At 48.1% G+C, this 11,661-nt stretch overlaps 1 protein-coding gene across 1 annotated transcript; it reads left to right on the forward strand.

Annotated features, from left to right (window-relative positions):
- Positions 1–3,204: 3,204 nt before the first annotated feature.
- On the forward strand, positions 3,205–11,342 carry LOC144100050 (uncharacterized). The gene is made up of 2 exons (XM_077633099.1): positions 3,205–3,408; positions 9,046–11,342. The coding sequence occupies exon 2, from the start codon at positions 9,108–9,110 to the stop codon at positions 11,292–11,294; it is 2,187 nt and encodes a 728-aa protein (XP_077489225.1). The 5' UTR covers positions 3,205–3,408; positions 9,046–9,107; the 3' UTR covers positions 11,295–11,342.
- Positions 11,343–11,661: the final 319 nt, after the last annotated feature.

Raw genomic sequence — 11,661 nt, forward strand, 5'->3', positions numbered from 1 at the left:
GGGCGGCATTAGGGTGCCTTGAAGGGCCAGTATCGAGGCACCCCAGGCGACATCACCGTGAAGTGGTGGGAGACACTCATTATGCGTGTCGCAGGATACCTAACGGTAAAATAGTTATGCGCGAACCCTTCGGCCTGGCACTCGGCACTTCGTGTGGGGCTACAGCCCACGGAACCCCCTCAAGCCTACACCACCGTAGGTCCGAAAGTCCCGGAGCACACGGCCCTGTCTGCAGGTGGAATGGATGGATGGATGGATGGATGGATGGATGGATGGATGGATGGATGGATGGATGGATGGATGGATGGATGGATGGATGGATACGGCTGAACCCTTTAAATCGGGCGGTGGCTCTCCTCTACGCACGCAACGCACAACGTGTCTATCTCAAAGTACCTGACTCTATATGTCTTAGTCCGCAAAACCCCAATCCTGTCCTCAAACAACAAAGAGCTTCCCCTACAATTATCATAGATATTTTCTTTGGCAATTTTCTGCTTAAAAATCCTGTATGTTCCCAGTGCTGATTTGGTCAGCATCCCTGTTTTCCACAAAGCTTTCTCTGTTTCTTTAACCTCTTTCTTAACTGATAACTGCTGATTTGCCCCCCTACTGCTGTCCAGATATTTGCTTGTCAATTTTCTTTCTAGTCCACTTTCTCCATTTCGTATCAACATTCCTTATATACAGGTATCTGAAAACTTTCCTAGCCCACTGCTTTTCCCCCATTTTTCTCCATCGCTCCTCAAATGCTATCTTACTGCTAGCTTCTCTGCTCTCGAACGACGCCCATCCCATATCACCCTGTACCCCCTGATTTGGTGTATTGCCATGTGCTCCCAAAGCTAGCCTCCCTATGCCACGTTGTTTAATTTCTAACCTTGCTTGAACATCTGGTCGCATGCACAGGACCGCATTACCGAAAGTCAGGCTAGGAACCATCACCCCATTCCAGATCCCTCTTACCACTTCATACCTATTGTAATTCCACAGTGCCCTATTTTTCATGACAGCTGCATTCCTAGTACCTTTATTCATTACATATTTTTCATGCTCTGTCAGATACTCAACGCCGTTATTTATCCACACCCCAAGATACTTGTACTCATCCACTATTTCTAGCGTGAACTCCTGTATTCTATGCTCGCCGACCTCATAATTAAATATCATGGCTGCAGATTTTTCCTTACTAAACTTGAAACCTAATCTATCTCCCTCTGCACCACATATATCTATCAACTTCTGTAAATCTTCCTTGCTGTCAGCCATTAGCACTGTATCATCGGCGTATATTAGTCCCGGTAATGACTGTTTAATCAATTCTCCTTGCTTGAAAAAAGAAAGGTTGAAGCCTAGTCCACTCCTCTCTAGCTTGGTCTCCACCCCTTGCAGGTACAACATGAACAACAAAGGAGATAGAGGACATCCTTGCCTAAGCCCCCGCTGTATCTCTACAGGGTCTGATACCTTTTTTCCCCATTTTATAAGCACTCTGGTACCTTTATATATATCGTTTAAAATATTAATTACACCATCTTCCACATCCAATGTACCCAGTATGTCCCACAGATACTCTTGAATAACGTTGTCGTAGGTTCCCTTAATATCCAGAAATGCTAGCCGTAGGGGCCTGTGTTCGAATGGGAGTAGCCGAATTAAGCGCCATCTGTGGGAACCCACCAGCATTAATGGATGCAGACGTCCTCCAGGCATTTTCTGGGGCATTTAGGAGGCTTCATCTGGAAAGCTACTCTCCTAACCAGGTTGTTTGGGAACATAATGCTAGTTTTAATTTGCTTTGTCTGGTAGATCGCACATGACGTCACTATGTTGTTACTTGTGACGGAACCATGTTCTTACCACTACGCGTGGTGCTTTCCATTGAGTCAGTTGAGTCATGTGTGACGGCACATAACATAGGAGGGAAATACTTGTCTGTTTCCTAGCTGAAGATTCAGAGCTTCAAGTAGTGCCCATGCCAACGTGCCCAAATGTCAACTTTGCTTCGGCTCTCACTTGTTTTATTTTCCGGTTCATACTCCGTCGTTCCGTGCACTCGACGGCTCGTCAAATCTAAGCGTTTTCCTTCAGTGTTGCCTTGCCATTGCGTATCGCTCACCTAGACACCATAGTTCCAATATCGCACTGCTTGCCACTCTTTTTCACCATTGTTTAGTCCCTTAATGCTGATATGCTGTGCATGGCTTGCATTTAAGATGTTCACTCAAGTTTTGTGTCGAAATGGCGTAGCTCTCCTGGATAGCATTGCTGGTGCAAGCTCACTATGGCCATCATTAAAGAGCATCCTTGTCTTTGAAAAACGCACACTTTGTATACATGACCCCTTAAGGTGTGCACTGCATGCATTGCCGCGTTGGTTGGAGGACAGGTTATCCTTGTTACGCAGGTGGGCCTGGATGAAGACAAATATGAAGCATGTGAAGAAATAGTAGACAACAATGAAAATGGTACAGGATATAAATTTATGCTGGCCGCCGCAGTGGCTCAGTGGTTATGGCACTCGGCTGCTGGCCCGAAAGACGAAGCTTCGATCGCGGCCGCGGCGGTCTAATTTCGATGGAAGAGAAATTCTAGAGACCCGTGTACTGTGTGATGTCAGTGCACGTTAAAGAACCCCAGGTGGTCGAAATTTCCGGAGCCATTCACTACGGCGTCCCTCATAGCAGGAGTCGCTTTTGGATGTTAAAACACGATAAACAAACAAAAAATTACGGGAGCATAAATGAGAATGCATATGCAAAGCAGCTGCATCCGGTGTTTGGTGAGTCTGCAATTTTGTTTCTTTTTTTCCACTCACAGAGCTAAGTTGCGAACGCTTGTTATCAAAGTTTCGGAAAGATAAGGTAAAACAAGATTTGAAGTACGAGGACGACTGTTCAGGCCGTTAGCTACCTTTATGATCAAAAAAGCAAATATGACTTAGCCAAGATAAATAGATGACCTATGGCACAACCTGCGCTCCTGCTTCCTCGCTATGACGGAATAAATTTAGACTGAAAAGAAAAAGAAGATAACGTGACTTCGAGAAAAAGGAAGAAAAACCTAATCGTACCTGTAGACGGCTTTAGAGTCATCCCTTGCTGACTGTGACGTGTCCGTGACGCGTGCATTAACCGTTCGCGATAGCTGCTGATGCTGCGGAAACAAAGCTAGGCGGGAACTTTCTTTGCACGGTTGAACAGTGCTGGCCGTGACAGGTGGGCATTCATTGCAGTGGCGGTGCGCTGTGGCTGAGGTTTTACAGTGTTCGGTGTGTTCGACGCCAGTCCCGGTGCCGGTGGTCTTTCGCTGCAGGAGGCCGAGGCAAGAAGGACCTGCTTACACACAGCAAGAGGCAGGGTACCAGGGCCGCATATACTGCTGGAAAAGAACTGAAAGAACGACAAGGTTAGTGCGCCCCTTCTTTGCCCTTCGTCCAGGACTACAACGGTCGTGCTAAACACAGTAGCCCAATGCTTCCGCCATTTCTCGTCCCTGTTATATACCTATACAATGAAAATACACCTTAGAAGGCTGGATAGCTGGGAGAGTTGGTGATAATAGCTCACTGTGGGCGGTACAGCGCGAAACAGACGAAATGAAAAAGAAGACGGCGCAGACCAGCACCCGTCTGTGTCGTCTTCTACTTTTTTGTTTCATCCGTTTCGAGCTGCACCGCCCATAGTGAGCTATTATCACCAACTTGCCCAGTTATGCATCCTTCTTCAGGGTTTATCGCCGCCGCCGTGGTTCCTGATCCCGGCAGCGACGGTTGCATTTTAAGGCGAAAGCCTTCAATGGCTCATCGTCCGTCCGTCCGTCCGCGAAATCTGTCACTCTATAACTGTGAATCAAACGCGGTTCGGGTGTTCACCGAGATATGCGAGACAGGCGTCATTTCTTTTCCTTAAATTGCCCAACTGGCAAGGCGTCGCGCCGAGCGGGCGGTGGTGTTCCGTGGACCCCTTGGCAACGCTGCAACAGGCTGTCGTATCTCAATCTTAAGCGTCCTCCAATGTGGAGGCAGAACGCTCCGATTTGACGATTAACATTTGACGATTAACAACTGGACACCCCACTCCAGTGGTAGTCAACATAGTGCTGTGCGCGTGTTTTTATTGCTCCATCATGAACTAATCACGCGCACAATCTAACACGCTTCTTATTGTGTAAATAGTTTGTGTATATTACCTCTCCCCTGCGTTTTTATGGAGGAAAAACGCTAAGGCGCCCGTGTGCTGTGCGATGTCAGTGCACGTTAAAGATCCCCAGGTGGTCGAAATTATTCCGGAGCCCTCCACTACGGCACCCCTTTCTTCCTTCCTTCTTTCACTCCCTCCTTTATCCCTTCCCTTACGGCGCGGTTCAGGTGTCCAAAGATATATGAGACAGATACTGCGCCATTTCCTTTCCCCCAAAAAACCAATTATTATTATTATGTCCAAAGATATGAGACAGATACTGCGCCATTTCCTTTCCCCAAAAAACCAATTATTATTATTATCCATAATGCGATACAGCGCGAATAAAGACGGGGACGAAGCGAGACAAGACACCACAGCGCTGTATCGCATTATGGAAAATTACCAACTAGCCCGATCTGCCACTCTCGCATATTATTATTATTATTATTATTATTATTATTATTATTATTATCCTCTCTTCCTGTCGTTCACTTTTCATTTAATTCATCTATTCTGCCTGCTATCCTTTATTTCTGCTGCCCCAGCTCAGGTGCTTCAGTATCGATGGCAGATGCCGGGGCTAGCAAAAATCTTTTCCTTCCTTGTTATTATTATTCTAATAAAAAAAAACCACTTACTACTACTACTTGCGCGCATCTGCGATCAATGATCAATCGAGATAAGTCTGGTGGCATCGCAAAGGAAATGACAAAGCCGTGAGGCTGATGATCGTGTGACGTCACTGAGTGGCGCCACTATCGCTCGAGAGGAGCGCTCTCCAGGCAGTCTTGCCAGACGCCTCCTGAACGCTGATCTGGATCTGGAATGGATGCCGTCTAAACACTCTTTACAGTAGTCATCATCACCACACATCAGTGACACAAGCATCAACACCGCGCTAAAGGCTTTCGCCTCACCGCACTTTAGGTGAACAAAGTGCCCTCTGAATTTTGTAATGAACGCGAAATGCTGGAGACCCGTGTACTGCGCGATATCAGGGCACATTTAAGAACTCCAGGGCATTGAAATGATCCGGCGCCCTCCCACTACGGCTTCCCTCATAGCCTGAGTTGGTTTGGGACGTTGAACCGCATAGACCGCAGCCATATTTGTGTTTCTTCTGTTTAGTGCTGTGCCACCCACAATGATAGTTATCCACACGTTAGCACAGCAGCTCCTCTTATATTTGGCATAACGCTTGGCCCCTGAATTTAGACAAACTGGAACTTCGGACTTAATTTTAGTAATCATGACTTGTCTGCACACTTGTTCTTAGCGGTGGGGGAGGGTCGCCGTCCTCTCATTTGTCGGCATACTTAATTGCTGTGCCGTGGCAAATTGCGTGTTCACATTGCGTGTTTCCATACCTTTAGTTACCCCGCCGCGGTGGCTCAGTGGTTAGGGCGCTCGACTACTGATCCGGAGTTCCCGGGTTCGAACCCGACCGCGGCGGCTGCGTTTTTATGGAGAAAAAACGCTAAGGCGCCCGTGTGCTGTGCGATGTCAGTGCACGTTAAAGATCCCCAGGTGGTCGAAATTATTCCGGAGCCCTCCACTACGGCACCTATTCTTCCTTTCTTTCACTCCCTCCTTTATCCCTTCCCTTACGGTGCGTTTCAGGTGTCCAAAGATACAGATACTGCGCCATTACATTTTCCCAAAAACCAATTATTATTATTATACCTTTAGCGAAATGTAGCCTACTGATCCGAAGCCCACACGTGGCCGGTTCGTGCACTGCTTACAGTGTTCTGTTTACATTTCTCAGCGATAGCTATTAAAGGCATCTTCTCAGAGATAGATTCCGACACTGCCGTGTTCGGTGTGCATAGCGATGGCTACGCAGCCTGTAGGCGATTCCGCGAAGCACAGGAGGGCCACATCTGCCTCTCTTCCCGCACATTTTGCTTTACCCATGAACAGCCCAGAAGCCACTCATATGATTTTTAGAACTTCAACCAATTTTTCTTTTCACGGATATGGTTGGTGCTTTTTACCTAGAAGTAAGAAGGCGTTTTTGCCTTTTTAGTCTGCTCATTCTGAAGTCTTCAAAACAGTGATTACTATGAACATTTCGCAATGCATTGCAAAAGAGTTGCCACCACAACTTAAAGTAGTAGTAGTGGTGGTTTATTAAAATAATGATAAAAAGGAAGGAAAAGATTTCTGCTAGCCCCGGCATCTGCCATCGTCGATACTGAAGCACCTGACCTGGGGCAGCGGAAATAAAGGATAGCAGGCAGCACGAAGAAACGAAATTAAAGAGGTGAGGGGATTTTAATAGAGGATAGGGGGGAGAGGCAATATACACAAACTATTTACACAATAAGAAAAGTGTACAGGCTGCGCGCGTGATTAGTTCATGATGAAGCAACAACATAAAGTCAGGTTTTGATAATCAGGTTTAGCGTTTGTAATAAGCCGGTTTTATAATTGTTTTTTTGGGGGGAAAGGAAATGGCTCAGTATGTGTCTCAAATATCGTTGGACACCTGAACCGCGCCGTAAGGGAAGGGATAAAGGAGGGAGTGAAAGAAGAAAGGAAGAAGAGGTGCCGTAGTGGAAGGCTCCGGAATAATTTCGACCACCTGGGGATCTTTAACATGCACTGACATCGCACAGCACACGGGCGCCTTAGCGTTTTTCCTCCATAAAAACGCAGCCGCCGCGGTCGGGTTCGAACCCGGGAACTCCGGATCAGTAGTCGAGCGCCCTAACCACTGAGCCACCGCGGCGGGTATAAGCCGGTTTTCCAAAATCACTTTTGAACGCGGTGACAGAAACTTTGCTGTAAAAGAGCAGAGTTGTGAAAATGGCTGACACAACAGGAGATGAACGGAAACAACTCTGAGGTGATGCCGTATATGCATAGGGCTTCCCACGACATCAAAAAAAGTTGATATGAGGCAAGCCGTTAACGTCGCCTTTTCTGCGCCATGCAGACTTTCAAGCCTTTGATCACGTGTTGCGCGTGGCAGAAACAGACCACCTGTGTACGACGCAGCACGAAAACGGTTACATTAAATGTGCGACACGTGTGGTGTACAAAATTTCCCCGACTTGTGAAAAAGTTCATACTTGCCAAATAGGCGGGTGTATCACTAATATTTTGCTAGATCACCACAACTCTTTGAACCCCCCTGACGGATCAAACCTGGCTCTTCACTGCCGGAATTGCGGCTGCTGTCCGCTGTTTCTTATAGGTAGGGGCAAGGTGGAGCTCGAAATTCTCGAATCTTATCACATCGGCATGCAAGGCGATAATGAGATCAGCACGTCAATCTCTTTTACGCAGAAGGAACTAAGTTTCCTTTCGCACCGGCGCTAGCGCCTCGATAACCTGCCAACCATCATTGGTTGTGTGCAGACATGGGAGTAGTTGAATTACTGTACTGAAATTACAGTGTTAAATTAATTTTCTCGGTAATTTCTAATGAATTCATTTCTTTTCTGGGCTGGTAATTTAGTAATGCGATGAATTATTTTGGAGCAGTAATTTCATGCAAAAGTAATTAATTACTAGAGAAATTACTTTTGCTGAGTAATGAATCCGTGTTCCTCCTTATACTCTGGCCTCGCGTTTGCGGGATTGAGTGTCTACAAAGCAAGAAAAACACGCGGCCAGCTATAGCCAGCACTCCAGCAAAGCGGCGCACGCGGACAAAAAGCGATGTGCATGCGCACATCGACACCGCCTTGGTGTCTACTTAGTAGGACTGCTACGCATCTTCCAGCACTGCGTGCGGGCAGGGCCACCAGGAGTGTTCCATGACATGCTGTATTCCGCCTTCCCACATACGCGCTGCGATTGCTTGATGCGAGTTGTTCCCTCTAGACTGCTGCACATATATTGTCGTGTCGCCCCACTGACAAGTCTCAAATGACGTCTAACAAAATTAATTGTGAGTTCTAGGGAAAACTACTTTCTGGACGGCAGCCAACGTACCTCCAGAACAAGTCGATTTAACAGCAGAAATGGCAGCTTGTCTGCACTCTTGTGCATTTCCGCGACCACGAGCGTCAACAGGCAGGTGATGCACTCCCGCTGCTTACGTGTACGACAAATTCTTCGGAATCAAGAGGTTGGGACCATACTGCGCATTGAACGATTGATCTGATTCGAGAGGGATGCGAGCAATTAAATTTTGCGATTCAGTTGACCTCATCTACATCAGTAAAGCGGCTGTTCAATGGACTAAGGCTACCTTAATTGAAAGAGGGGCAAAATTTCCGGTGCCCACTATGATGCATAGATGCGGTGCAAACAAAGATATATGATAGTTTTGTAGTTATGACAAATGCGCAACATTTTATGTGCTGAAACTAAAAAAGTAGTTTAAAAAGTAATTTTCATTACTGTCTGGGAAGTAATTGTAATGTAATGTCTTTACTTTTTGAGAGCAGTAGTTTGTAGTGCAATTTAGTTACTTAGATTTCTAGGTAAGTAATTAGCACTGTGATTAAATTGCCTTTCAAAAATAAATTTGCCATGTATGGTTGTGTGTTATATTGTTGTTGTGGTGCGCATGCTCGTCTGGATTTCTTGGGAGACGTAGTTGTTTCAATAAAGCAGTTGTTAGTTCTAGCCGCAATGTATGCCTCGTGTTTTCTCTGCTTCGTCGTTTCACTGCTTAATTTGTTCGAGGGAATAAGGCCGCGGCTAGCAAGAGGCGTGGTTAATTGAATAGATAAGGGAGGGGGCCTTTGTTTTGAAGTGGGCGTTGTTCAGCCTTATGATGATGATGAACAAAGAAGCAGAGCTGAACGACTGTTTGTGTCGCAGAGTGGCTAGATAATTTTCAAGTTTAAAACATGTCGGCAGGTTGTGTACCCATTATAACGCAATGCCTGCATTTGCGCAGGTCGAAAGGACCTAAAAAACCGAGCAACCGAAGGCTACGTACTCTGCGTACTGACCTGCGTCATGGCGAGCTCTCGGGACGCTCCCGGAGCTGGACCCTCGATGGCCAGCGACACACCCAGCCGCGTACTTGGAATCCCATGCGCACGAAACAGGAACCGGATTTGTAACCTGCTTCAGCACCTGACAGCCTTCAACAACATCCTGTGGCATGCAGGCCTATACCTGATGGAGGACGAGCGCGACAATCTTGGGGAAGTGAGCATTGTTATGGTTCCCGAAGCTCGTCGCGTGTGCACGTGCTCCAGTGCAGACGACGACTCGCCATGCCATGCAGTGGAACTCCTGCGCCATCTGTTCACGGTGCACAGTTGCATCGTGGCTGTAGAGGTAAACTACAGCATTGCGAACGCCGAGTCCCTGCTCGAAGCCCTGGCGATTATGCGCAGTCTGAAAAGGCTACGCATATCTGGAGTCCCGTGTGACAAACCGGACATCATTCAGCGTCTCGGTGACCTGGTTAGGTCTGTGGACTTCGTTGAGGAGCTCGTGTTCCTAGAAGGTTACTGCCCTTTAGAAGTCCAAGCGACGCTTCCTCTTGACCTGCTGGAACAAGACGGAATCGCGCTCACGACCCTGGACGTGGCCGATTTGGAGATGAGCGCGCATTTAGTCACACAGCTGATCGCGGCTTTGGTCCAGAATAACACCGTCACACAACTTGCTGTGGGAGCCTGCGTCTTTGCGTGTGCTTCTGCCCCATCTTCGGAACTGTTCGCCAGATACTTGGCCAAGGAAAACGCGACACTAAGGAAGCTTACTCTGCGAGCGCCTCCCTTAAGCAGCCGACCCGGGCTTGAGACAGTAATTCGAGCAATCTGCAACATGACCACGTTGGAAGAGCTGATCGCTGATTGGAGCGCAGAGGATGAAATAGATTTCGAGCTCTTCTCTGAAGTGGTTGCCGAGAACAGAAGCCTGCGTACTCTAAGCTTGCCACGTATGGAGTTTTGCGGCGATACGACGCTGACGGCACTTCGCGCTGAGTGCTTTGCGGAGATGATTTGCTCGAGCCGAATCCTCCCCTGGCTCGAGGCGCTGTCGTCGAACTACGTCATAGTGAACCTGACCCTTGACCTGCACTGGCTTACGCCAGACGAGTGCCGTGTTTTCTTCCAGGTTGTCGCAAGCAACCCATCTCTACAAACCGTTACTGTGCGGTATCTTGCGGACGACCGGCATCTTAGTGAAATATGTCCAATGATACAAACGTACGGCCTACAACAAAAGGTGTTCATCCAGAACCACCACCTGGGCCTCACCAATGTGCCGACGATTTCGACATGTCCCGAAGTGACCATCCTGACGCTCTGTACTAAGCACCTCTTCCAAGCTGAGGACTTCAGCGCAGCATTCCAAGCACTGTCTACGTGCACCCACGTCACGTCCCTGTCCGTGCACTGCGATGATTACTCGGAGATAATCTTTTCTGCATTGACCGCTTACATAGAGGGCTCCTCCGTGCTCAAGAACGTCGAGCTATATCTCCCCGGTGACCTTGAGACACCGTACGAGGAAATAGATCAGAAACGTTGCCGCTCCGTGAGTGGTTTGGTTGCAGCACTGTCAGCGCACGTCAGCATCAGAACGATGGTGCTAGAACTGCCGCGTTTGCACTACACAGACTGTCAAATGCTGGCCGACGCCATTGTGCAAAGCCGATGCCTGCAGAAATTTGTCCTCAGCACGGTTGAAGGCGCATTCTGCAAGCTCTTTCTGTCCTACCTCTTGCCGACATTCGAGGAGAATTACACCCTCCTCCACCTGAAGCTTGACGACATGGGACCGCCCAACGACGGGATGGCAACTGTGCAGGACATAACCAGGCGCAACGCCAGCCTCGTTAATCGAGCCGCGCGCTTCGTGATGGGCGATCACGGAGCGTACTGCGCGCGTTCCGTGGAGCTTGTCTCCCATCACCCGAAGCTCGTCGAGGTCGTTGGGAGTCGAGCAGGTGTGGAAGAAATGGAAGCCAGGGCGATGATCAGACTCGCCCTGACGCTTCCTTGCCTCACGGGCTTTGACGAGTACATGATTCTAGCTGGAGTCGTCAGACACCGCGTTGTGTGCCAGGTACCGGATTTTTCGTCTTCTGTGCCAAATAGTTGCATACAACTGGACACGTTGAACCATGACTGCTGGTTGCACATACGCAGTTACTTGAAGGTAGCGGACGTTGTGCAACCTTGACGTGATCTGATTCTGAAAGATTGGACGGGAAAAGATTTAACAGCAACATTCGGGGAATCGTTCACGAACAAGTAAAATGTTTCAATCTCAGTATCTAGTGCAGGCGTCAGCACGTCTGTCTAGAGCTCTCGATAGGCCAGCGACGGCTAGTGATAACGCCTGGTTTGAAAACCTGCATCTGAGCATGCGTCACCACACTGATAACAATGCCCCCATCTTTGTTGCCAATCTGTACCCCAGCCGCGATCGCAAACGATTGTCGGTGAAGGCGCTGCAGTTCGTGGAACCGAAGTCGAGATAATGTCTCTGCTGGCGCTGCAGACAAAATTTTAAGAGATTTATGCCGGCTTTGGTTCCGCGGTCTGCA

Source organism: Amblyomma americanum, chromosome 8 (assembly GCF_052857255.1).
Source record: "Amblyomma americanum isolate KBUSLIRL-KWMA chromosome 8, ASM5285725v1, whole genome shotgun sequence".
Lineage (NCBI taxonomy): Eukaryota > Metazoa > Arthropoda > Arachnida > Ixodida > Ixodidae > Amblyomma > Amblyomma americanum.